Source organism: Pleurodeles waltl, chromosome 7 (assembly GCF_031143425.1).
Source record: "Pleurodeles waltl isolate 20211129_DDA chromosome 7, aPleWal1.hap1.20221129, whole genome shotgun sequence".
Taxonomy (NCBI): Eukaryota; Metazoa; Chordata; class Amphibia; order Caudata; family Salamandridae; genus Pleurodeles; species Pleurodeles waltl.
The window spans coordinates 133,900,259-133,923,900 of NC_090446.1; the positions used below are offsets into that span (position 1 = coordinate 133,900,259).

The 23,642-nt window shown below is 46.1% G+C and overlaps 1 protein-coding gene across 2 annotated transcripts in view; it reads right to left on the reverse strand.

Moving 5' to 3' along the window:
- Positions 1-2,642: 2,642 nt before the first annotated feature.
- LOC138303867 (interferon regulatory factor 4-like) overlaps positions 2,643-23,642 on the reverse strand; it is a 126,046-nt gene continuing 105,046 nt past the window's right edge. For both annotated transcript variants that reach the window (XM_069243368.1, XM_069243367.1), the window contains one exon: positions 2,643-3,368. In XM_069243368.1, coding sequence (XP_069099469.1) covers positions 3,228-3,368 — 141 coding nt within the window. In that variant the 3' untranslated portion in view covers positions 2,643-3,227. The remainder of the gene's footprint in view (positions 3,369-23,642) is intronic.

Sequence of the window (23,642 nt, forward strand, 5' to 3'; positions counted from 1 at the left end):
GCACATTATAGGGCATGCCTATGTATACATAACTGTACAGTCTAATTGCAATGTCTACAGATTGTTACACGAATACATCCTTACATCATTTGACATACTCCGTACTTGTATTTTTTCAAAGGGTGTTTATTTAGGTGCTTAGAAGTAAATGGGGATGTGCAATGGGCTGGGGTGATGGTGGGGGAAAGTCCAGGATAGAGTACAGTCTATTGGTATCACAGGTGCATTGTCCAATGGGGCACAGGAAGGGGAGCAATGGAAGTTCAAGGTGGACAGGGCAACAGAGTAGGACACAAGGGTGACAATCAGGAGAGTCTCATTTCCTGGCGGGGTCTTGGCAATGTTCTCTGGCTTCTGCCTGGATCGCAGGGACCATTTTCGGGGTGGTTCTCCTTCTGCAGGGGGTGGGGTGCTGGTGGCCTGTTGTTCCTGTGGCAGGGCTTCCTGTCCACTAACGTCGGCAGAGGTGGAAGGCTGTTCATCGTTGTGGCTAGTGTCAGTGGCCTGTTGGTGTGCCACTGCCTCCCTCATGGTGTTGGCCATGTCACCCAGCATCCCTGCAATGGTGGCAAGGGTGGTGTTTATGGACTTCAAGTCCTCCCTGATCCCCAGGTACTGTCCCTACTGCAGCCGCTGGGTATTCCTGCAACTTGTCCAGTATCTGGCCCATCGTCTCCTGGGAATGGTGGTATGCTCCCAGGATCCCTGCAAGTGCCTTGTGGAGAGTCGGTTCCCTGGGCCTGTTGTCCCCCTGTCGCACAGCAGTCCTTCCAGCTTCCTGTAGTTCTGTGCCTCTGTCCCCTGAACCGTGTGCCCACTGCCACTGACCCCAGGTCCCTGCTCGTCCAGTGTTTGTGGGGTGTCCTGGGGTCCCTGTAGTGGTGGACACACTGCTGATTGACGTGTCCTGGGGACAGTGGTATGGGCCAGCTGGGTGGGTGCTGTGGTGGTGTTTCCTGAGGGGGAGGGTCGGTGGTGGTATGGGACTATGCCTGGGTAACCGACTGTCTGGAGGTCCCTTATGGGCCAGGTTGGTTATCCTGATCCAGGCGTGCAGAGCTGCTGTCATCACTGTGGGCCTCTTCTGGGGGAGGACTGGATGTTGCTGGCACCTCCTCTCCAGTGACGTTGTGTGGGGGGACCTGCGGGGATGTAAATGCAGTGTTATAGTTTCTGCGTGTGTCATCTTGTGCATGGGAATGTTTACCTCTATAGTTGATATTGCCATGGCAGATTAGCCTTAGTATGATGTGTTGTTTGGTGGGCTAGGTGATTGTCTCTAGTGTGCATGCAGTGGTGATGGTTGTCCATGCAGGTCTGTGATTGGTGTCCATGCACTAGTGGTGCATACAGGGCTTGGCATTGGGATGAGTGGGGTGTGATGGTGGGGAGTATGTGAGGTGGTGGAGTTATAGGGGTGAGGGTAGGGGTGGGGGTTTGTGACGGCATGCAGGTGGGGGGGTGATAGTAATAAAGATTTGACTTACCAGACCCCAGTCCTCCTGCTACTCCTGCCAGGCCCTCCGGATGCATGATTGCTAAGACTTGCTCCTCCCATGTTGTTAGTTGTGGGGGAGGAAGTAGGGGTCCACCGCCAGTCCTCTGTACAGCTATCTGGTGTCTTGCTGCCACGGAATGCACCTTCCCCTGTAGGTCGTTCCACCTCTTCCTGATGTCATCCCTTGTTCTGGGGTGCTGTCCTGCGGCGTTGACCCGGTCCACGATTCTCCGCCAAAGCTCCATCTTCCTCGCAATGGATGTCTGCTGCACCTGTGATCTGAATATCTGAGGCTCTACCCGGATGATTTCCTCCACCATGACCCTTAGCTCCTCCTCTGAGAACCTGGGGTGTCTTTGTGGTGCCATGGGTGTAGTGTGAGTGGTATGTGTGAGGGTGTGTGGCATGATGTGTTTGGGTGTGTGCAGTGAGGTGCGTGGACGGTGTATGGGTGATGGTGTTCTGTGGCTCTGGTTCTCCGGGTGCTCTTGGTGTCTCTCTCTGTCAGTATTCAAAGTTTTTGAGTCGTAAAGGGTTGTGGGTAATGTGTGTGAGTGGGTTTTATAGTGGTGTGAGTGTGTGGGTGTGGTGTGTGTATGTGTGTCAGGTGTGTGTAGTTTGCATTGTCCAATGTGTGTAGTTTTGTATGTGTGTGTGTATTTTGACCGCAGCAGTATGTACCACCAATGGTTTACCGCGGTTGAATGTCCACCGCGGTTATCCGTGGGTCATAATGCTGTGGACATAGTTCTGTTGGCGTAAGGTGTGGGTTTTGGTACCGCCAGTTTATCACCGACCTTTGGGCTGGCGGACTTGTGTGTGTGTCTGTATAGTGACGGAATTCTATGTGTGGGTCATAATGCGGGTAGCGGTATACTGCTGCGGTCACGGTATATTGGCGACAGTCAGCATGGCGGTAAGCAGCACTTACCACGGGGGTCATAATGACCCCCATAGTGCCACAGTCAAAGCAGTCTCCTTTTGTGTCCATAGGGTTTGCTTATTTGGCCCACTTACACCTACTAACTCACTCAGTAATGCCTGATTCATGACTATAAATTCTGTGGCATTTATTTATGTCGACCTCTCCCTGCAATTACCACAAACTCAGTACCTCAAAGTCACTGAATGACAAATACCAGCCTTCAAAAAGAAAATATTTAATTATTTATATGTCATTACCACACCATCAAGATTCTAAAGGAACACATTTTACAAAAGCATAAAAAATAAAATTAGGTAATGAAGGAAAGTAAGAGCCCTGGGCCCCTAGTGAGCACCAGGCTATTTCTGTTGCCCACACCATCCCCCCTACCAGCAAGGCCTATTCTCAACTTTCCCTTTTCACATTATCTCCAATGACAAGATTTACCATTGTTAGTTATTAAATCACAGGTGGGTGTTTGCAATCACTACACTCAGTGTCCTGCTCACACTGGGTCTCACACTGGGTCTTTCTCATTGCAGCCTTGAGAGCATGCAGCACGTGGACCACTGCACTATCAAGCTGAATCTGCTCCTGACACACAAAAGTCCATGAGCCAATAAGTGATCCCAGGGTTACCAGGACCAAGGCAACCAAGCAAAAGGTTGTTCTGTGTTTAATAGGATGGGGCCTGGAGGTTTAAATGGCACGGGTGTTCCGGTGCAGGTAGAGTCCAGCAGTGCAACAATCTGGCTTTGTTCCTCCGGTCAATGCCCTGAATATTGTCCCGGGTGAAGCTGGTCCTCAAGACTGATACAGCTCCCTCAGGATCTTGATTATGCTGTCGGGGGCACTGCTCAAACCCAGGTTTGCACCGGTATGTAGCAACTGTGGATCAATCTGCTGGGCATGACGGAACAGTTCCCGGGCAAAGACAGGCTCAACCTAAAAGGAGAAGAGAGAAGCAACAGAGAAGTAGGAAGATGGTGAGAGACCGAAATGGATTTAGGATATTTTTAAGTTACATATAAACAATTTCCTGGCTTGATATTAAGTGCAAAGTAATTCTTTTTTGCAGTATTACTTGGTTTTATTGGCTGATACTTTGTATCATCATCACATTCTTAGCTGCTTTGTTAGCTGGGCAATCTTGCAAGAATTTGATCTGAAACATACATATTTATCTCAAGGCGTAATACATTTTACTCAAGGAGTACTCTGATTTCACCAGCGAAGACACAAAAAGGTGATCAATGCTTTTCTGTTTTACTTACACATAAATGGAGTATTTCTGCAACTGAAACACAAAACATTATTGCTCTTTTCATGCAACTGTGCTAGGCGGTTGACTGAGATTATTTCAGGAATTGCGATGTATCACACCAGATAGGCGAGGGTCGAAATTGCAAAAACAGAGAAAAAGCATCTTTTAAATTCTGTAGGTACTTCTTGCCTCAGCACACATGCACTACATACTTAGGACCTGAGAACTGGTCACTGTGGAGTAGCCCAGAGGTCAGGTGTGTGCGCATCTATGACTGGATGGATGGGAGATTTTAAGCACTTGAGGCTGACAGCTTGCTCATACTAGGATTTGTTTGTGTTATAAACATTTTATTGATTTTTGGGTATGGCATTCAGGGATAAAAGAAATGGAGAAAGCAGAACAGCACTTGATCATCAGACATTTCACATCTTAACGATTCAATGGTGTTTGATGCGATCTTGACATGCAAAAACTGAAGTCTACAACGTGTAACACAGAAATGAGGAACCCAAAAGGGGCCTCATAGACCATGTTTTCCACTTCCTTTAACGGTTCCTGTAGGCACCATTTCATATGATAAGGCTTTTTTCCACAAGCTTTAAACCTTGTCTTGCCTATGCGGGCACCCGCAAGTCTCATACTTTGGTTTCTTGAGGAGCATACATTTGTTCATGCTTCCTACCCAAAATTGCAGTGGTATTGGAAGGCCATCCTTCACTGTTAAGCTGTGCCCTGCTGGACCATCCTCAGACCCAAATGCAACAGTGCCTTTGTGGTGCATACAGGTTAGTGTCCAGATCTTAGAAAATGGTAAGGGGTTTGTTTTGGGGTAAATGGTTTTGGCCAACCCAACATCTATACGAGCGCCAATAGGACCTATCCCGAGGGAACACTGGATGACCTGGCACACCCAGATTGTTTGGAAGATTATAGCATGGGCAGTAAAGCACCTGACATGAGATTGATAAGCCATTTTAAAGAGATGAGACAATTTATAAGAGATTGTGTGGTGATACTTAAATGTAATTAAAATGCATGTGGCTGAAATGGTCACTGAATGTGGAGCTGTGAGTGCATCTCTCCAGTCGTCCACCACCAGGACACCTACATCTCCCTCCCAGGCCTCTTTCATGGAGGGGCTTTGGTCCCAGGGTTAATGACCAGGGAGATAAGTCCACCATGTCACTTGCATCTAAAGATAAAGAAAAAAAGGGTGATGTGTGCAAGAGCAGTTCCTTCTCATCTAAGGAATACATCGCCCTGCCACCTGTGAGCCCAAGGAACCACGGCTAAATAATATTACACTTGTAATAATTGAATTTAGCAGTGTTCATTCAAACACTATTTTCATGTGTACGTGCAATCTGTGGAGCGCAGGTCAGCACTCCTGGTTGTCCACAGGAGAAGTAGGAGGTGGCGGGTTGAGTGATGATCCAGCTGCAGTGTGGATGTCTGGACTGCTTGTGTGAGAGGGCGTAGTTCAACTCTCCTTTTTATTTAGCATAGTGCGCATGCCTCAGGCAGCACATTTTCTTCTAGTCCTATCAGGAAGCAGGGAAAGGGCATGGGGTGGGACTTCCTCTGAGACTGGGCCCTGCTGCACTATCTGGCTCCTTGTTAGGAATCATGCCTTAAGGGTTACCATGTCCAGCAACAGATTCCTCTGCTGCCGCCATGGGGCCTCTGAGCTGGCAGCAAAGGAAGAAAGGTAAGTAAAAAAATCAGTGTTGTTTTTCCATTTGTGAGGGAAAGTGTGTTTGTGAATGATTTAGAGAGAATGAGATTGAGTGAGAGGCTGTGTTAGTTTAATGGGTTTGAGGGGGTCAATGCGAATGAAAGCCTGAGAATCAATGAGTGGGAGCGAGTATAAAAAAAGGAAAGTGAGGAGTAAGTAAAGCAGTGTGAGTGAGTTAGAATGAGTGAGTGAGGGGGAAAATGTTACAGGAAGTGGGAGTAAGGTGGGGTGCCACTATCAATGGTGCAACAGGTGAAGCACCTGCTGCACTATTAAAGAAATACACCTGTGTTCAAATAAGAGCCCCATGTACACCAGTAGTTGTGAGGGTTAGTGATTGTAAAATGTGTGTGTGTGTGTGTGTGTGTGCGTGCATTTGTGAGTGAGGAACAGTGAGCGTGAGTGCTTGGGTACATTTGTGTGTGAGGGAGCCTAAGGCAAATTTTGAAAACAATGGGATGAACCTGTGGCAAGTATCATGCCCCACCACTTTCAGGGATCATCAGCTGCCACTGGATTTGTGGAGGGTAAACTCATTCTATAGGTTTAGGAAGGAAAGAAGGCTTGTCTGGGTCAGCAAGTCCCCCAGCCACAAAATACCAGTCTAGTCCCTCCCTGATAAATCCTCAAGAGAAGTCACCTCATATAAGCGAGTTCCCACCCACAGGAGGGTCTTTCTGGTCAGCCGCTCTCAAATCCAACTTCATGCAACAAAACGATCCACGTCAATGACAAGGTTCATGGCAGGGAAAGGCCCATTGGGCATTTGCCTTCCTATCTGTAGTGTAAAGGAGAGGTGTCATCCCTGATCCATCTTTCTGTCTGGCAGCTAGATCAGAGTGGAGGGCCAATAATTTATTACCAGGAGTTTTGAGTCATGGTAATTTAAGACTATGGGCCTGATTACAACTTTGGCGGAGGGTGTTAATCCGTCCCAAATGTGACGGATATCCCACCCGCCGTATTATGAGTCCATTATATCCTATGGAACTCGTAATACGGTGGGTGGGATATCGTCACATTTGGGACGGATTAACACCCTCCGCCAAAGTTGTAATCAGGCCCTATATTTCTTGTTCCCAGCCTGCCGTTCCAGGAAGATTGTCAGCATTAAGCCATGGAAGCTCTGGCAGAGCCGCGCTTCCACTGGAAACTTCAAAACAGGGAGCTGAGGAGTTCAAAGAAGAATAGTGAGGATACAGCTGGTTTTGAAGAATCTAATACAGCTTTGATAGAGATACCAGCTTTGTTATAACAACTTCCCCATTACGTTTAGGGGAAGTGAAGACCAGCACTCCAGGTGCCACCATAGTGAATCAAAAGGGAGGGTGACATTCCCGGTCCAGCTCCTCGAGACGGAGACAGCAACATGTATTCCTAGAAATTTAAAGCCAGTTGATTACAACTTGTGTTTCTGGCCTGAAAGCGCTTCCTTCACTGCAGCTCGGACTGGAAAAAGAAATTATTTGTCTTGGTGGATTTGTAAGTCTGAAGACCTTACAAACAGGTCCGGGTGCACCATATATCAGAGTCCTGCTATCAATGGGTTAAGCATAAATGCAAATCGACTGCATAGAATGAGGCCCTTTATTCAACACCATCTTCCCACCACAACCCACCTATGATCCCATCTGCTTCGAAGGCACGGGCCAGTGGCATAATGGCCAAGGTAAAAAGTAAAAACAAGGGACAGACCCTTGCCTGGTGCCCTATCAATGGAGAACAAGGAGAATAAAAACATAATAATGTGAATTTGGGTGATGGGTTTGTTACAGAGTAGCCGATGTATGATAAAATCATAGGTCAATGCCTAGAGCCACAAGAATGCTAACAAATACTTCCAGTCAGCTAAATCAAAAGCCATCAATAAAGCTAGAGGTTCCTGCTGGTGAGAGAAAGAACAAAAGTGATGTGGAGGCACTGGCTATCATGCCAGATAGACCGGTTTAGCATAAAGCTATGATGGTCAGCATGAATCAATGATTGAATACAGTGGAGTAATCGGTTTGTAGGTAAATTAATGTAGACTTTGATTTTAATATTAATCAACCATATTGGTTTGTAACATTCGCAGAACACAGCAAGCTTGCTGGATGTGAGCAGGGCCATAAAAAGCACTTACCTCAGATCTGGTGGTAGTGTCCTGTCCTCGGTGGCCCGCTCCAACATGTTACCCAAGTGCTCTTGGTAATTATAGTAAAGACATCTCACCCAAGAAATATAATTTAATTCTGTGCCGTGGGCCTTAGATGCTGGAGGTGGTCACATTAGTCACAAATCTCTCCTCTATTATGAGGAGTCCACAGTGGGGGCTCATGTGTCGGAGCGTATCTCTCTGAGATGTCAGGAATGGTCTTTCCTGTAGCAAAACTGGTAGTCGAATTCTATGTCCTCCATTCTGTTCTTAATGCATTCAAATAAGTGCACAACTTTGGCTAAGCAGATCAATACGACAGCTAACTTATAGGAGCAGTCACACCACTAACCAAGGGTCCATGTGATATTACCAGTGGTTGTGTCTGACCAGCACGACAATGCCCTATTTCTTGAAACTTGGTAGTGCTGAGCGACCACTGCTTCCTTTTTTTTTTTTTTTTAACATTTATTTTTTGTTTTCATATTAACAAAAACAGCAGTTCGGGAAACACTTATACTGTACATGGTAGTCTGTGGTGGAAAGACATTCAGCCACCAAACACTCTAACGGACTATCTCCAGCACCTCAGGTTGCATTGCAGTACACCAAGTTTGTGGAAAATCCACTCCAGCAATGCGGTAATTAACTATCCCCCCATCTGGATGTGAGTTATCATCCACACTTGCATTTGGTATCATCGCTATCAGTCCCACCACCTCCATGCCTCTTTCTGCATATTGTCGGGTCAACGTGGTCAAATTCATCCTACTGCGGTGACCCACTCACAACAGTGAGATAAGCACGGAGTTCAGTCACTTAAACACCTTCTTAGGAATGAGGCAAAGCATGTTCTGCAGCATGTACAGGAATCTTGGCGGCAGTACCATTCTGCCTATAGCCAGCTGCCTTGATAGCGGCATTATGTTCCAGGAGGCCACTGACTTCTGCAGGGCATCAAGGACCCTACCCATATTAAGATGTAGCTGCTGTATCTCAGTATGGGCCACATGCATCCCCAGATGTCGGAAATGTGCCATCTCCCAACCCAGTCCCAGGTTTGTGAGACGATCTGGGGGTGTACCAACCGGGGCAGTCAGGGGGAATAGCAGAGATTTGTTTCATTAGAGATCGAAGTATGGACAGGTCTCCAAACTCATCTAGGAGTTGCAACAGAATGGGCAATGCTACAAGCGGGGAAGCGAGATAGAAAAGCACATTGTCTGTATATAGCGATATTATGTGGCAATGTTTCCCAGTCTTATACCCCAGTCCAAAAGTATCTGACATGCCCAGATTGCCATAGCTTCTATTGCTATTGGGGACAGAAGCAGCGATAGGGGACAGCCTTGCATTGTCTCTCGTTCCAGTGCTCAAGCCTCTAACCGGCTTCAACCCATGTGCACTCTTGCAGTAGGGTTGGTGTAAAGCAGCCGGACCCAATCCTGAAAATGAGAACCAAATCCCTTAACTCTCAAGCACTTCGAGTAGGTAGCCCCAGTCCACTGTGTCAAAGGCTTTTTCTAGATCGATGGAGACCAGCGCAGCTCCTCGTCACGTGACCCCATTTCATGTAGAACATGAGCAAGATTTCTAAGGTTCATACCGGTGTTCCAACCAGGGACAAAGCTGCACTGGTCCTCGTGCACCAGCCGGGATATATATGGCACCAGGCGGTTGGCAAGTAACTTGCAAAGTTTTTTCACATCCGCATTGATCATGTTGAGCGGCCTATAGGCAGATGGATCAGCCTCAATACTACCCAGCTTAGGAAACATACAAACCTCTCCCTCCCTAATGGATGGAGGCAGTACCCCACTTTCACATGACTCCAGAAGGACCTCCAGGAGACTCCATCACTACCTGATGCCTTTGCCCTTGGGAGAATACTCAATGCTGAGCACAATTCCTCAAGCTGTCCAGGGCGTTCAGCGACTCTGCAGCAAGTTGTGCAATGGGACATAGCATGTGAGGGTTATGCTGGGGTCAGCAGTATATATGTGCCGTAAATGCTGCTGAAATATCCCTATTATCCCATCAGAGGTGGTAACCCTGGTGCCATCCATCGACATCAGGTGCGCAGTTAGCGGTGGCAGGTGCTTCCTACAAACTATCAGGCAAGCAACCGACCTGACTTATACCCGTCCCTGTGCAGTCTCTGCCTGAACTGTTTAAGTGTGTATTTATCTAGTCGGTCCCATATGTCAGATATTCGTCTTCATACTGTCTGCTCCCTGCATCGTGCGTCAGAATGAGATTGATCCACGGCCTCCGGTGAGGCCAGTGCGGGTTCCTCCCTGCCTAGCTCCTGCTGGAGCTGCCTACATACTCTGTAGGTTAAGCCCATACCCATGCCCCTCACCACCGCTTGTGTCAACCGACATCCTCCAGGACCTAGCCTCTTGCACAGGGTCTCTCCAGTTCATGGCACAACTGACTGGGGAATGATTCAACAGGAATCACGTCAGATGAGTCACCTCAATGTATTCCACCCATGGAAGTCCTGCTACCAGTATACTATCCAGTCGGCTGTATGTTTGATGTGTGATAGAATAACAGGTGCAGGGTGACACAGCCGCAAAATATCAACAATGCCCATGTATTGCATCACCCCACGAAGCGCATTTCTCATTAAGGGTTTGGTGCCCACCCTGGGAGTTGCCCTGTCATGGTTGGGGTCCAAAATACAGTTGAAGTCTCCCAGCAACAGTAGCGGTGTGTCCACGTCTTGCGTTAATGGGTCTTGGATGTTGTGGAAGAAAGTGGAATCATCACTGTTTAGGGCGTAGGTATTCAATATGGTCAGGTTCCGTCCGTCCAAGGTCCCCTACAGCAGGACGAACATTCTTCCCAGATCAACCTCTATATACGTGAGGGAGAACGGGAACCCAAATTCACATGCCCCCTGGCGTATGTTGAGTAGGAGGAATTAAATACTTCTCCTTGCCACTTTTTGGCTAGGAATGTGGAGCCCACATCGTTGAGATGTGTTTCCTGTAGGTAGACTATGGTGGTTTTATGCCATTTAAAAAAACATAAGGACTCTGTACTACTTGGTATATGTTCCTAATCCTCTGACATTCCATGCCAGGAGTCTCAAGTCAGCCCCCATCATAGTACATGACGTCTTGGAACGGCCTTCCTCCTCCCCACCATGTGTTTGCCCCCCAATTCCCCACCAACTGCTGGAAACTTTGAATGTTAACACACATTGCATGCAAAAAACCCTCCCACCTCTCATGGAGAAACTTAGTTCAACTTTGCGACTATCAATGGCTACCCCAGGCATGTGCCAGAATGTACGGAGCCTCCCAACCCATCCAACAGGGACTGTTTAACTCACTCCACCAGTCAGATTCCCGGACAGACATTCTCCTTCAAGTGAAACAGAACTATCTCTGATCGTCCCAGAGCCTGCTCTACCAGCAATCACCCTTGCCCAGTCTAATTTAGGTGTGCGTATTACCGGGACACAGTGGGCAGCTCATCGAGGTCCATCATCCCATGAGCACAAGATGTGGTCACACCCCACACCCCAAACCAGCTCCCCCGGGCACCCCTCATATCCCCCAATCATGTGGCAGGCACACTGTCATAACCCTCGAAGGATACCGGCATCCACTCTCCCACTCAGATATCGCAACTCCCACCTCCAGGGCAACAAATGTTTCAGGCACAAAGTTCAGCGCGAGGCTCGAGGCTCCCATCTCAGTTTCATTAGCCACTGGAAACATGTCGACATCCTGCATGATCCCCTGTGTCTTAACTGTTGCCCGAATGATGCAGTCCCTGTCGCGGTAGTTGAGGACTTTGGCTATAATGACCACATATGGGGCCCCTGGTGACGGCGCCAGTGCTCTGTGCGCTCTTTCCACTACCAAGAAGTCGTAGAGCCCCGACGATTTGAGTTCAGTGTGCACCCAATCCTCTAGGAACTTTTCAGTGGCGCCCCCTGCTGCCCACTCAGGAAACCCCCAGGACTTGGATATCACTACATCGGATGCGGCCCTATGCATCCTCTCCTAAACGTTCCAGTTCCTTTGTGACGGTGGTCACCTGGGCAATTTTTACGTTTGAAAGCGACCAACCTCCTCCTCCTGCAGATCTGCAATGTTATTTTTCACGGTCGTGACTTTGTCCACGACCTTCTGTAGGTCCACCCACAACAAATCAACATCGATCATCGCTGACTCTATCTTGTGTTCTAGTGCAGTTCTGAATCCCTGTATTGCTGCCAGTAGTTTGGCTCAGGAGGGCTCCGCGTCCCCTTCTGGTGCGTCCTCTACATCACTTGATCCTGAGGAGGCTCTGAAAACCCCATGCACAGCCACAAGATTCAAGCTGCAACAGTGCGCCCAGCAGTGTCTTCGGTCCCTGGCAATTGCCAGCCCCTATGTCTGCGGAGGAGCCCTTCAGGAAGTCCACTCGACAGCGTAGGCAGGGCCCTAGTCAGGCTCCACCATACTGGTCCACAACTGTGTCTCAGGGTGCCCCCTCAGGTCTGCCTTCTACTGCAGGGGAAACAATGTCCCTTCTCACACCGGGTCCTTGCCTTGACTTGTGTGTGGGGGGGGGGCACCACCGACAACTTCTTTGTCCCTCCACCGGCCGCTGCTGGGCAGTCGCAGCAGGCTGGTCATGTTGCATCCGGTGGGGCCAGGCCTCAGTACTGTGCCAGTGGTTTGCCGCAGCAGATGTGACCCTGCCCCTCTCTGGCATCCCTCTAGAGTGGTAGATCCGGCACACTAGCCCCCTGGAGGAAACCAGTGGTCCTGCGTCAGGGGCCACCCTCCCTGTCAGGGGATTCAGCTATCGTGCTGTAGTTGAAATGGAGACCAAGCTGCACCGCTAGGATTGGTGCACTTGGTGGCTCTGACCAGTGGCTCCACTCCCATGTGGCCCCTTCACCTCGCTGGCCAGCAGCAGCCGATCCCCAAGGCTTTCGCGAGGCTTGTGAAGGGATCCTCAGGGCTGCCCACTGATGATCAGGCCAGCTTCAAGTGTCTGCCATCTGAGTTTGTCCACTGCTGTAAGCCACTGCGTACTTCCACACCGCGCAGTGTAGGCCTCATTCGAATCCCAAGAGTGGCCTGCTCTGCTCACACAGGTCAGGACCCACTGCAGCTGCCTCTCGTCTTGCTGCAACAGGATTCCAGTACCATTCGTTTCAGCTTCTCTAGAATGGTGTATTTTCTAGCGCAATGGTCGGGATTTTGCAGGATTGGGGACGATTAGATTAAAAGACTGGCCAGGAGCTCTGAGGCTTATGTCCTGTCAGGCATATTGCCAGGCCATGCCCCCTCAATTACTGTTTCCTTAGATCATCTCCCTCTTCAACTCTCTCTCCAGCTCCTGGTTCTACAAATAAAAGTATTGATTAGAAACAGCGAGCCACATTGCTATGTTGATTTGTAGGCACTCTAATCACCGGAGAGGATATCCAGGTACTTGTGCAAGGTGTGTAGGTGTGTGATCTTAAAGTGCTTATATGAAATGCCAGATCTTCAGTTTCTTTTGGAACTCAAGAAATGAGGAGGAGGCTCTGAGGGAGGTCATTCCATGTCTTGGGTACGATTTAGGAGAAAGAGCAAGCTCCAGTTTTGCCTTTGCAGATGCGGGGCATGTGTGTGAGTGAGGCAAAGCGTAGGTTCAGGTATTTTGGTTTAGTGTTGTGAAGGGCTTTGTGTGTGTGTGAGAAGTATGAATTGGCTGCACTTTTGAACAAGGAGGCAGTAGAGCTACCTGAGGTACGGTGTGATGTGAGTGCGGCATGGGAGGTTGAGTATCAGTCTTGTGGCTGCGTTCTGGATGGTCTAGAGCATGTGAAGGAGTTGTTTGAAGATTCTGGTGCTGAGTATTGCCATAATCCAGCCTGCTGGTGATGAGTACTTGTGTGACAGTCCGTCTGGTGTTCTGAGGCAACCACTTGAAGTTAATTCGCAGCATGTGCTGGATGTGGAGGCAAGAGGTATACACTGTGTTGACTTGAGTCGTCATGATGAGCTTGTCATCTAAAATGATCCCTAGATTTTTTGCGTGGTCTGTGGGTGTTGGCCTTAGCTCTGACGGCCCCAGGTGGAATTCCATGGGGAGGTCTTGTTGGCGAAGATATTGCTTCACTGTCCCTGCAGTCATCCTGGGCAGAATTTTGAAACACACAATAGAACTGGAACAAGAAGTAGACTTCCACCTAGCTAGAAACAGTAGCAATTCTCACAACTATTTGTCACTAAGAGTAGAGCCATCCCTTGCTTCGCTGCCAGATCCCTCACTCAGTGCATGCAGAAGAGTTATCACACCCTTGGCAGAGCAATCCCTACCTCAATTTACTGATCCTTTGCTCAGTGCAGGTAGCAGAGAGAACGTCTTCTTCTCAAACAGTAGATAGATGGCTTGCTCTGCTGATTCATCCCTCAAAAGGTGGAACTGTTTGACTATATCTCTATCTATAAACCTCTGTCTCCATCTATTAATCCATCCTTTGGAGACATGGGACAGAGGATATGAAGGACACGGACGATCCATGGACAAAGAGCCAGGGGACAGGAGATCTTGGGAAGAGAGCCTGCAAGAGGAGATCTCTGTTGTGGAATGGAGAACAAGAGGATTCCAAGACACAGGAACAGAAAGATATTCACACTCAGTTATGCTAACAGAGCATACAGACCCTGGATAGGGAACAACCAACTGAGTGCAAAATTCAACTAGATGAAGATGTGGAAACAAGAACTCAAGCAAACAAGTTTATATTAGAGTTTATATTGGGAACCTTACACCCCAGATGAAGAAGTGAAGGGCCAGAAACAGCGTCCTACGAATTCAAGTTACATGCAACAATCTAGGTTGTGTGGAAGGTCACAAGATCACTGCCATAAGTGGCCTGGGTTTAAAGAAGAACTACAAAGTCTGCACCTTTCTGCTGAGCACCCTGCAGGGATAACCAAGACATACCTCTCATTCTCACACTTAGCATGAAGGGTTACAGATCTCCCACTTCAAATGAAACACCACCGAAGGGTCAACCCTTGTCTTATAACAATACCAAACTCCTGTGCATGGGTTATATAAAAGCCCATCTCCCCAAGCCCATGAATCTCCCTACAAAGTACCAAGAGGTCCACAAATTGGTGAATGTTGCTCTATACAAACTCCATGGCATAACATAAAATTGTAGGGCACCAGGCTTTTTGTAGGTTGCCCCACCTACCCCAACTTTTGCCCTCATTTGAACTACTGGATGCATGTTTTTACTCTGACAGTGCTCTGAAACCTGTTAACCAGGCTCCAGTGCCAGCGTTCCTAGCCCTAGAAAGGTAAATGACAATTGTAACCCAATTGACACACACTTTAGCACCCCTGTATGTCCCTAGTAAATTGTAGCTCGGGTACCTAGGGCATGGGTACTAAAGAAGGTCCCTAAAGGCTGTAGCATGTATTATGCCACCCTAAGGGGCCCCCATAGAAATGGCATGTAGACTGCCACAGCAGGCTGCATGACATGGTGCAAACCATGTGTGAAAACACAACATGGCCCACTTGTTGTATGCCATCCCAAAGTCGCTGCATGTCTTATATGTAAGTCACCCTTACGCAGGCCTTAAGAGACCTAAGGCAGAGTGCATTATAATACACTTGCAAGCATATCTGCATGAGGAGATATGCCCCTGTGATGTATGGAAACTGTTACTTACCCAGTAGACATCTGTTTGTGGCATGTAGTGCTGTAGATTCACATGCTTTGCATAAGTCTGTCATCTAGTATTGGGCTTGGAGTGTTGCAAGTTGTTTTTGTTTGAACAATCTTTTCAAGTCACAAGATCAAGTGACTCCTCCTCTCAGTGATATTGCGCAAGGGCATTGAGCCCTTTGTTAGATTGTTTTCCCGCAGGTGGGTGAGGTAAGGAGTATATATATGGAAAATGTCACTTACCCATTGTACATCTGTTCGTGGCATGTTGTGCTGCAGATTCACATGCTATGCATATCGATTCCGACATCTAGTGTTGGGCTCGGAGTGTTACAAGTTGTTTTTCTTCGAAGAAGTCTTTTAGAGTCACGGGATCGAGTGACTCCTCCTCTCGGTTCCATTGCGCATGGTCATTGACTCCATTGTTAGATTGTTTCCCACAGATGGTGAAGAAAGGAGTGATAAAGTATATAAGATAAAAGAGATGTCCATTCAAATGTAAATGTATATACATATGTACAAATGTGTTAACTTTAAACAACTACAGGCTTCCGGGGAGGAGGGAGGGTGCATGTGAATCTGCAGCACAATTTGCCCCAAACAGATGTACACTGGTAAGTGACATTTTCCATTCGATGGCATGTGTGACTGCAGATACACACGCTATACATAGACTACAAAGCAGTTAGTCCTCCCAAAACAGCGGTGGCTAGCCTGTAGGAGTGGAAGTTGTTTGAAATAATGTTCTTAGGACAGCTTGTCCTACAGTGGCTTGTTGCTGTGAGAAAACATCAACGCAGTAGTGTTTAGTAAATGTATGAGGTGTTGACCATGTAGCTGCTTTGCATATATCAGCCATTGGTATGTTTCCTAGAAAAGCCATTGTTGCACCTTTCTTTCTTGTAGAATGTGCTTTAGGAGTGACTAAAAGTTGGTTTTTTGCTTTGATATAACATGTCTGTATTCATCTAACAATCCATCTTGCTAAACATTGTTTTGATATAGGATTGCCTGTATGTGGTTGTTGGAAAGCTACAAAAAGTTGTTTTGTTTTCCTAAAACTGTTTAGTTCTCTCTATGTAATACATTAGAGCTCTTTTGAGATCTAGTGTATGCAAAGCTCTTTCTGCCACAGAATCTGGCTGTGGAAAGAAGACTGGCAATTCCACTGTTTGATTGATGTAAAAAGGTGAGACTACTTTTGTTAGAAATTATGGATTTGTTCTTTGTACAACCTTGTGTTTGTGTACTTGGAAAAAAGGTTCTACAAGAGTGAAAGCTTGTATTTCACTTACTCTTCTTAATGAAGTAATTGCTACAAGGAAGGCAACTTTCAATGTTAGAAATTGAATTTGGCAAGAGTGCATGGGTTCAAAAGGTGGTCCCATAAGTCTTGTAAGTACTATATTTAAATTCCAAGATGGAACTTGTGGTGTTCTTGGTGGAATGATGCGTTTTCACCCTTCCATGAAAGCTTTAATAACAGGAACTCTAAATAAAGAACTAGAACTATGTTGAATAGTTTGTAAATATGCAGATATTGCAGTAAGGTGTATTTTTATGGAGGAAAAAGCTAAACTTGATTTTTGTAAATGAAGTAAGTAACATACAATGTCTTGTATTGATGCTGTAAGAGGATCTATGGTTTTAGATTGACAATAGTAGACAAATCTTTTCCACTTGTTTGTGTAGCACTGTGTAGTAGTGGGTTTTCGTGCTTGCTTAATGACTTCCATACATTTTGATTGGAGTTTTAAGTATCCAAATTCTATGACTTCTGGAGCCAAATCGCTAGGTTGAGAGCTGGATGTCTGATTTGACCTTTGTTTTGTGTTAGCAAATCTGGTATGCGTGGTAGTTTGGAGTGAGGTACTCCAGATAGATCTAGTAGTGTTGTGTACCACGGTTGACGTGCCCATGTTGGTACTATGACTATCATGTTGAGTGAAGTTTGACGCAACTTGTTGACTAGAAACAGAAGGAGTGGGAGAGGGGGAAAAGCGTAAACAAATATGCCTGACCAATTGATCCCTAGAGCATTGCCCTTGGATAGGGGATGTGGGTGTCTGGATGCAAAGTTTTGTCATTTTTTATTTTCGCTTGTTGTGAATAGATCTATGTCTGGTGTTCCCCACTTTTGAAAGTACTTGTGGGTGAATCTCCCATTCGTGTGTTTGTTGGTGATTTCTGCTGAGGAAGTCTTCCAACTGATTTTCTATCCCTGGAATGTACTGTGCTAATAGGTGAATTTGATTGTGAATTGCCATTGCCAAATTTTTGGGGTTAGAAGAGACAGTTGAGATGAATGTGTCCCTCCCTGTTTGTTGAGACAATACATGGTTGTCATCTTGTCTGTCTTTATAAGAACATTCTTCTGTTTGAGAAGAAGGTTGAAAAGCTTTTAGGGCAAGGAATACATCTAATAATTCTAAATGGTTTATGTGTAGCTGTTTCTGTTTGACATCCCATTGTCCTTGAATGTTGTGATTGTTTAGGTGAGCTCCCCAACCAATAATTGATGCATCTGTTGTGATTATGGTCTGAGGCACAGGGTCTTGAAACGACTGCCCCTTTCTTAAATTGCTGCGATTCCACCATTGAAGGGACATATGTGTTTTGGGGTTTATCAACACTAGATCTTGAAGTTGACTGTGTGCCTGTGACCATTGGTGTGCAAGGCACTGTTGTAAGAGCCCCATGTTTAGTCTTGCATGTGGAACTATTGCTATGCAAGATGTCATCATTCCTAAGATTTTCATGACAAATCTTACAGTGTATTGTTGATTGGGTTGTAGAAGTGGAATTAGATTTTGAAAAGCTTGTATCCTTTGTGAATTTGGATACTCTAGAGCTAGTTGAGTATTTAGGATAGCACCTAAATATGGTTGTACTTGTGCTGGTTGAAGGTGTGACTTTTGGTAGTTTATAGAAAACCCTAGTGTGTGCAGAGTTTCTATCACGTAAAGTGTATGGTATTGGCATTGTGTACGATTGTTTGATTTTATTAACCAATTGTCTAGATATGGAAAGACATGGATATGTTGTCTTCTTAGGTATGCTGCATCTACTGCTAAGCACTTTGTGAATACCCTTTGAGCTGTTGTTATGCAGAAAGGTAACACTTTGAACTGGTAGTGTTTTCCTTGTATGACAAACCGGAGGTACTTTCTGTGAGCTGGGTAGATGGGTATGTGGAAATATGCATCTTTGAGGTCTAGAGCTGTAATAAAATCTTGTTTTTGTAGCAGTGGGATAACATCTTGGAGAGTTACCATGTGAAAATGTTCTGATAGGATGTAAAAATTGAGGGGCCTGAGGTCTAATATTGGCCTGAGGGTGCCATCTTTTTTGGAAATTAGAAAGTATAGTGAGTATACTCCTGTTCCCAGTTGAGACTGTGGAACTAATTCTATTGCTTGTTTGAGTAGAAGATATTGAACCTCTTGTAACAGAACTGTATGTTCTGGGGGTAACTTGTGATATCTTGGTGGAATATTTGGAGGAGTGTTTATCAATTCTAGGCAATAGCCATTGCGGATAATTGATAACACCCAGTTGTCTGTGGTGATATTTTGCCAATATGCGTGGAACTGCTGTAGTCTTCCCCCCATAGCAGATGTGTGGAGTGGAAGGGAGTCACTGTTTTGGTTGTGTTGCTGGTTGTTTAAAGGTTTGGAATCTAACTCTATTTCTAGCGTATTATCCTCTGTATGTTCCTCTAAACCCACCTTGCTGGTACTGGGTTTGATATGTTGGTTTTTGTTTGCGAAGTTGATGCCTCGGAGGATTGTGGTCTAAAACCTCCTCGAAACGGAGGCTTACGAAATGCCCCCACATATGGTGTAGTATACAGAGCACCCATTGCTTTTGCTGTATCGGAGTCTTTTCTCAATTTTTCTATTGTAGTATCCACTTCTGGGCCAAAGAGGTGTTTCTTATCAAATGGCATGTTTAACACACCCTGTTGGATTTCTGGTTTAAAACCAGAGGAGCGCAGCCATGCATGTCTTCGAATGGTAATTGTTGTGTTGACGCTCCTTGCAGCTGTATCAGCCGCATCAAGGGCAGACCTTATCTGGTTGTTACTGATAGCTTGCCCTTCCTCTACTACTTGTTGTGCCCGCTTTTGGTGTTCTTTTGGGAGATGCTGTAAGATATCCTGCATCTCATCCCAATGAGCTCTATGATAACGGGCTAGTAGTGCCTGAGATATAGCTATCCTCCATTGATTTGCTGCTTGGGACGCAACTCTTTTCCCTGCAGCATCAAATTTCCTGCTTTCTTTATCAGGAGGGGGTGCATCGCCTGAAGACTGGCTATTTGCCCTCTTTCGTGCAGCACTAACCACCACTGAATCCAGAGGCACCTGATGGGCAATATAATCAGGGTCAGAGGGTGCAGGCAGGCTTATATTTCTTTTCTATTCTAGGTGTGATTTCATAGGTTCATTGAAAATTTGGTCTGCATGTTTTACCATGCCTTGTAACATTGGGAGGCATTGGTACCTAGAATGTGTTGAGGATAACGTGTTAAAGGAAAAATCTTCCTCCAGTGGTTCTGTGTGCATTGTTACCCCGTGGTAAGCTGCAGCCCTGGCTATGACCTGATTGTATACTGTGGTATCTTCAGGTGGAGATGGATTAGATGGGTAGGTATCGGGGCCGTTATCTGGGATGGGATCAGGATCATAAAGGTCCCATGGATCTACAATGTCTTCTTGTGAATCAAAAGAATGTGTTGGAGAAGGCATTGGAGGAGGGCTGGTGTGAGGAGAGGTAGATAGGTGTGGAGAATAAGGAGGAGAAGACTGAGGAGGTACTGACTTCTCTTTTTGCTTTGGCACTTTAGCTGGGGGCTGCACAGTGTCCCGTTCTTCTTGGAATGCCAGCTTTCTCTTTGACTTTAGAAGAGGTGCTGTAATAATTCTCCCCCTCTCTTTATGGATGTGGATCCTAGATTGCCTCTCATCGATAACTTGTAGAATGGGCTCAATGTCTGACTCTTCCTAAGAGGCTTTATGGCTTTCTCATAGTTTTTTGGAAAGTCCTTGCTCCTCTGTATAACATGTCTTTTTCGGTTCCAAAGTTTGATGCTTTTTCTGTATTGAAAATGTTGTGGAAGGTCTCGGCTCCGAAGCTGTCTTTCTAATTTTTGACTCTGAAAATTGTTGTCTTTTGCTGGAGTCTGAAATAGAGCCCTTGATATTCTTTGTCGACTCCGAAGTAGTCGGAGGTGTGGCCTTTTTCGGTGCCGAACCCGAATGTCGGTCACCGACAGTCTTTATTCAGGCCGAACCATTGCCTTCCGGCAGTGGTGTACCCAAGGCCTTATGATGTTTGTTGTGTGGGGGTGCAGGGGCAGACGTACTCACATGCTGGCCGGCTGTGATGGGTCTGTCGTCTTGGGACTCCTGCTCAGACTCTGTGTCTCTGATAGAGACTGCTGTTTGCGCCTGCCACTCTTCGGTGACGTTGAGATGTTCACTGCTCTTCGACGCCATTTCCAACCTTCTTGCTCTTCTGTCTCTAAGAGTCTTTTTTGATCGAAACGATCGACAGGCCTCACAGTTTTCCTCCCGATGGTCTGGAGAAAGACACAGGTTGCAAACCAAATGCTGGTCTGTGTATGGGTACTTGGCGTGGCACAGAAGGCAGAATCGGGATGGAGTCCGATCCATCAGGCTCTCCACATGGTCGGCCTGAATAGGCCCGAGTTGGGCGCCCGCGCCCCGAAGGGCGAACTAAGTGGACGCCCACTTAGACGCTCACTCAGAGGGTTCTACTGGTTTGATGCTAGATGGAGAACGCAATCGAGACAATACCGACGAAAGGGAAGGTTTTCTAAAGTTTTCCAAATCTAAATCTCGGAGCGAGAGGAAACAAGTCCGAACCCGATGGCGGAAAGAAAACAATCCAACAATGGAGTCGATGACCATGCACAATGGAACCGAGAGGAGGAGTCACTTGATCCCGTGACTCTAAAAGACTTCTTCGAAGAAAAACAACTTGTAACACTCCAAGCCCAACACTAGATGTCGGAATCGATATGTATAGCAGCTACACATGCCATCGAACATATAAATACAGATAGTGTATAAAAAGGACGTCCACACAGTTTATAGACATATGTACAATATTTGTGAAATAATTCTACTACAGTGACCACAGGCTTCCGGGGAGATGGAAGGGCGCATGTGAATCTACAGCACTACATGCCACAAACAGATATCTACTGGGTAAGTAACATTTTCCGTTCAATGGCATGTGTGGCTGTAGATACACATGCTTTGCATAGACTGTAAAGAAGTCCTCTCCCACTAAGAGGTGGCTAGCCTATAGGAGTTGAAGCAGTTTGAAAAAGTGTCCTGAGCACTGCCTGGGCAGCATTTGCTTGTTGACGAGCTAAAACATCTACACAATAATGCTTAGTGAATGTGTGTGTGTTGTAGACCAAGTAGCAGCTTTACAAATATCTGCTATTGGAATATTTACTAAAAAAGCCACAGAAGCACCTTTTTTCCTGGTGGAATGTGCTCTAGGAGTTGAAGGCAATTGTCTTTTAGCTTTAAGGTAACAAGTTTGAATACACTTGACTGTCCATCTAGATATCCCATTTTTGGAGACTGGATTACCATTGTGAGGCATTGAAAAAGCTACAAAAAGTTGTTTGGTTTTTCTAAAACTTTTGGTCCTATCGATATAATGCATAAGAGCTCTTTTAACAACTAGTGTGTGCAGAGCTCTTTCAGCAACTGAGTCTGCCTGTGGGAAGAAGACAGGTAACTCCACTTGTTGGTTAATGTGAAATGGTGAAGCTACTTTTGGTAGGAATTTAGGGTTTGTCCTAAGGACTACTCTATCTTTATGTACTTGGAAAAAGGTTCTCGTAAGGTGAAAGCTTTTTATTTCACTTACACATCTTAGGGAAGTGATAGCCACTAAAAAGGCAACTTTCCATGAAAGAAATTTCAAAGAGCAGGAGTGCATGGGTTCAAACAGTGGACCTGTGAGTCTAGTAAGGACAACATTGAGGTTCCATACTGGAGCTGGTGGAACCCTGGGTGGAATAACCCTCTTAAGTCCTTCCATAAATGCACTGATTACAGGAATTCTGAACAAAGAATGTGTTGTCTGTTTTGGAGGTAAGCAGCTATAGCTGCTAAATGAAGCCTAATAGATGAGTATGCTAAATTTGCCTTCTGTAAATGTAGAAGATAACAAACAATGTATTGTACTGATGCCTTGAATGGATCAATGTGTTTAGGTTGACTGTAGAATACAAAAGTTTCAATTTTGCAGCATAACACTGTCTAGTTGTAGGTTTACGCGCCTCTTTAAGAATGTCAGTCAGTCAGAGGGGAGTTGTATATACACAAATTCTATGACTTCAGGAGTCATATCACAAGATTGAGTGTTTTGGGGTCTAGGTGTCTGATTTGACCTTGCTTTTGAGTCAAAAGTTCTGGTCTTTTGGGAAGTTTCTGGTGGGGAACCACAGACAGATCCAAAAGTGTTGTGTACAAAGGCAGACATTCCCATGTGGGAGCTACAAGGATCATGGTGAGTGTCTCAGTTTGCAAACCAGACATGGAATGTGTGGGAGAGGTGGAAAAGCATAAGCAAATATCATTGACCAATTCATCCATAGAGCATTGCCCTTGGACTGAGGGTGTGGATATCTGGATGCAAAGTTTTAACATTTAGAATTTTCTGCAGTGGCGAAGAGATCTATTTCTGGTGTTTCCCACAGGTGAATGTATTGGTGAAGTAGTTGTGGATAATGTTCCCGTTTGTGGACTTGTTGCTGCATCCTGCTTAAGAGGTCTGCAGACTGATTAAATGTGATAGCGAATTACCCATTTCCAAATTGTCTGAGCAAGAAGGGACAAGTGAGATGAGTGTGCCTACCGCCCCGCAGATAATATATGGTTGTCATGTTGTCTATATGTCTGTACGGACTAGAACCCTTTTGTGGGAGAGTCGTGGCAAAAATGCTTTGAGCACTAGAAAGAAAGCTAGTAACTCCAAATAGGTGTATTGTAAGGCTGTTGAGATGAGCTCCCCAACCTATCTGTGATGCATCTGAAGTGAGGCACACAGTTTTGAAAGGACCGCCCCTTGGAGAGGTTGATGGGATTCCACCATTGTAGAGAGTGGTGAGTCTGGCGGTCCAGCAACACTAGATCCTGCAGATGAACCTGTGACTGAGACCACCGATGAGACAGACACTGCTGTAAGGGATGCATTTGTAGTCTGGCATGAGTTACGATGGCAATGCATGAAGCCATCATACCTAACAGCTACATCACTTCTCTCACTGTGTAAGTGTGGTTCTCCTGTAACTGAGACAGAAGAGTTTGAAAAACTTGAATGCGAGCTGGGTTTGGATATGCCAGA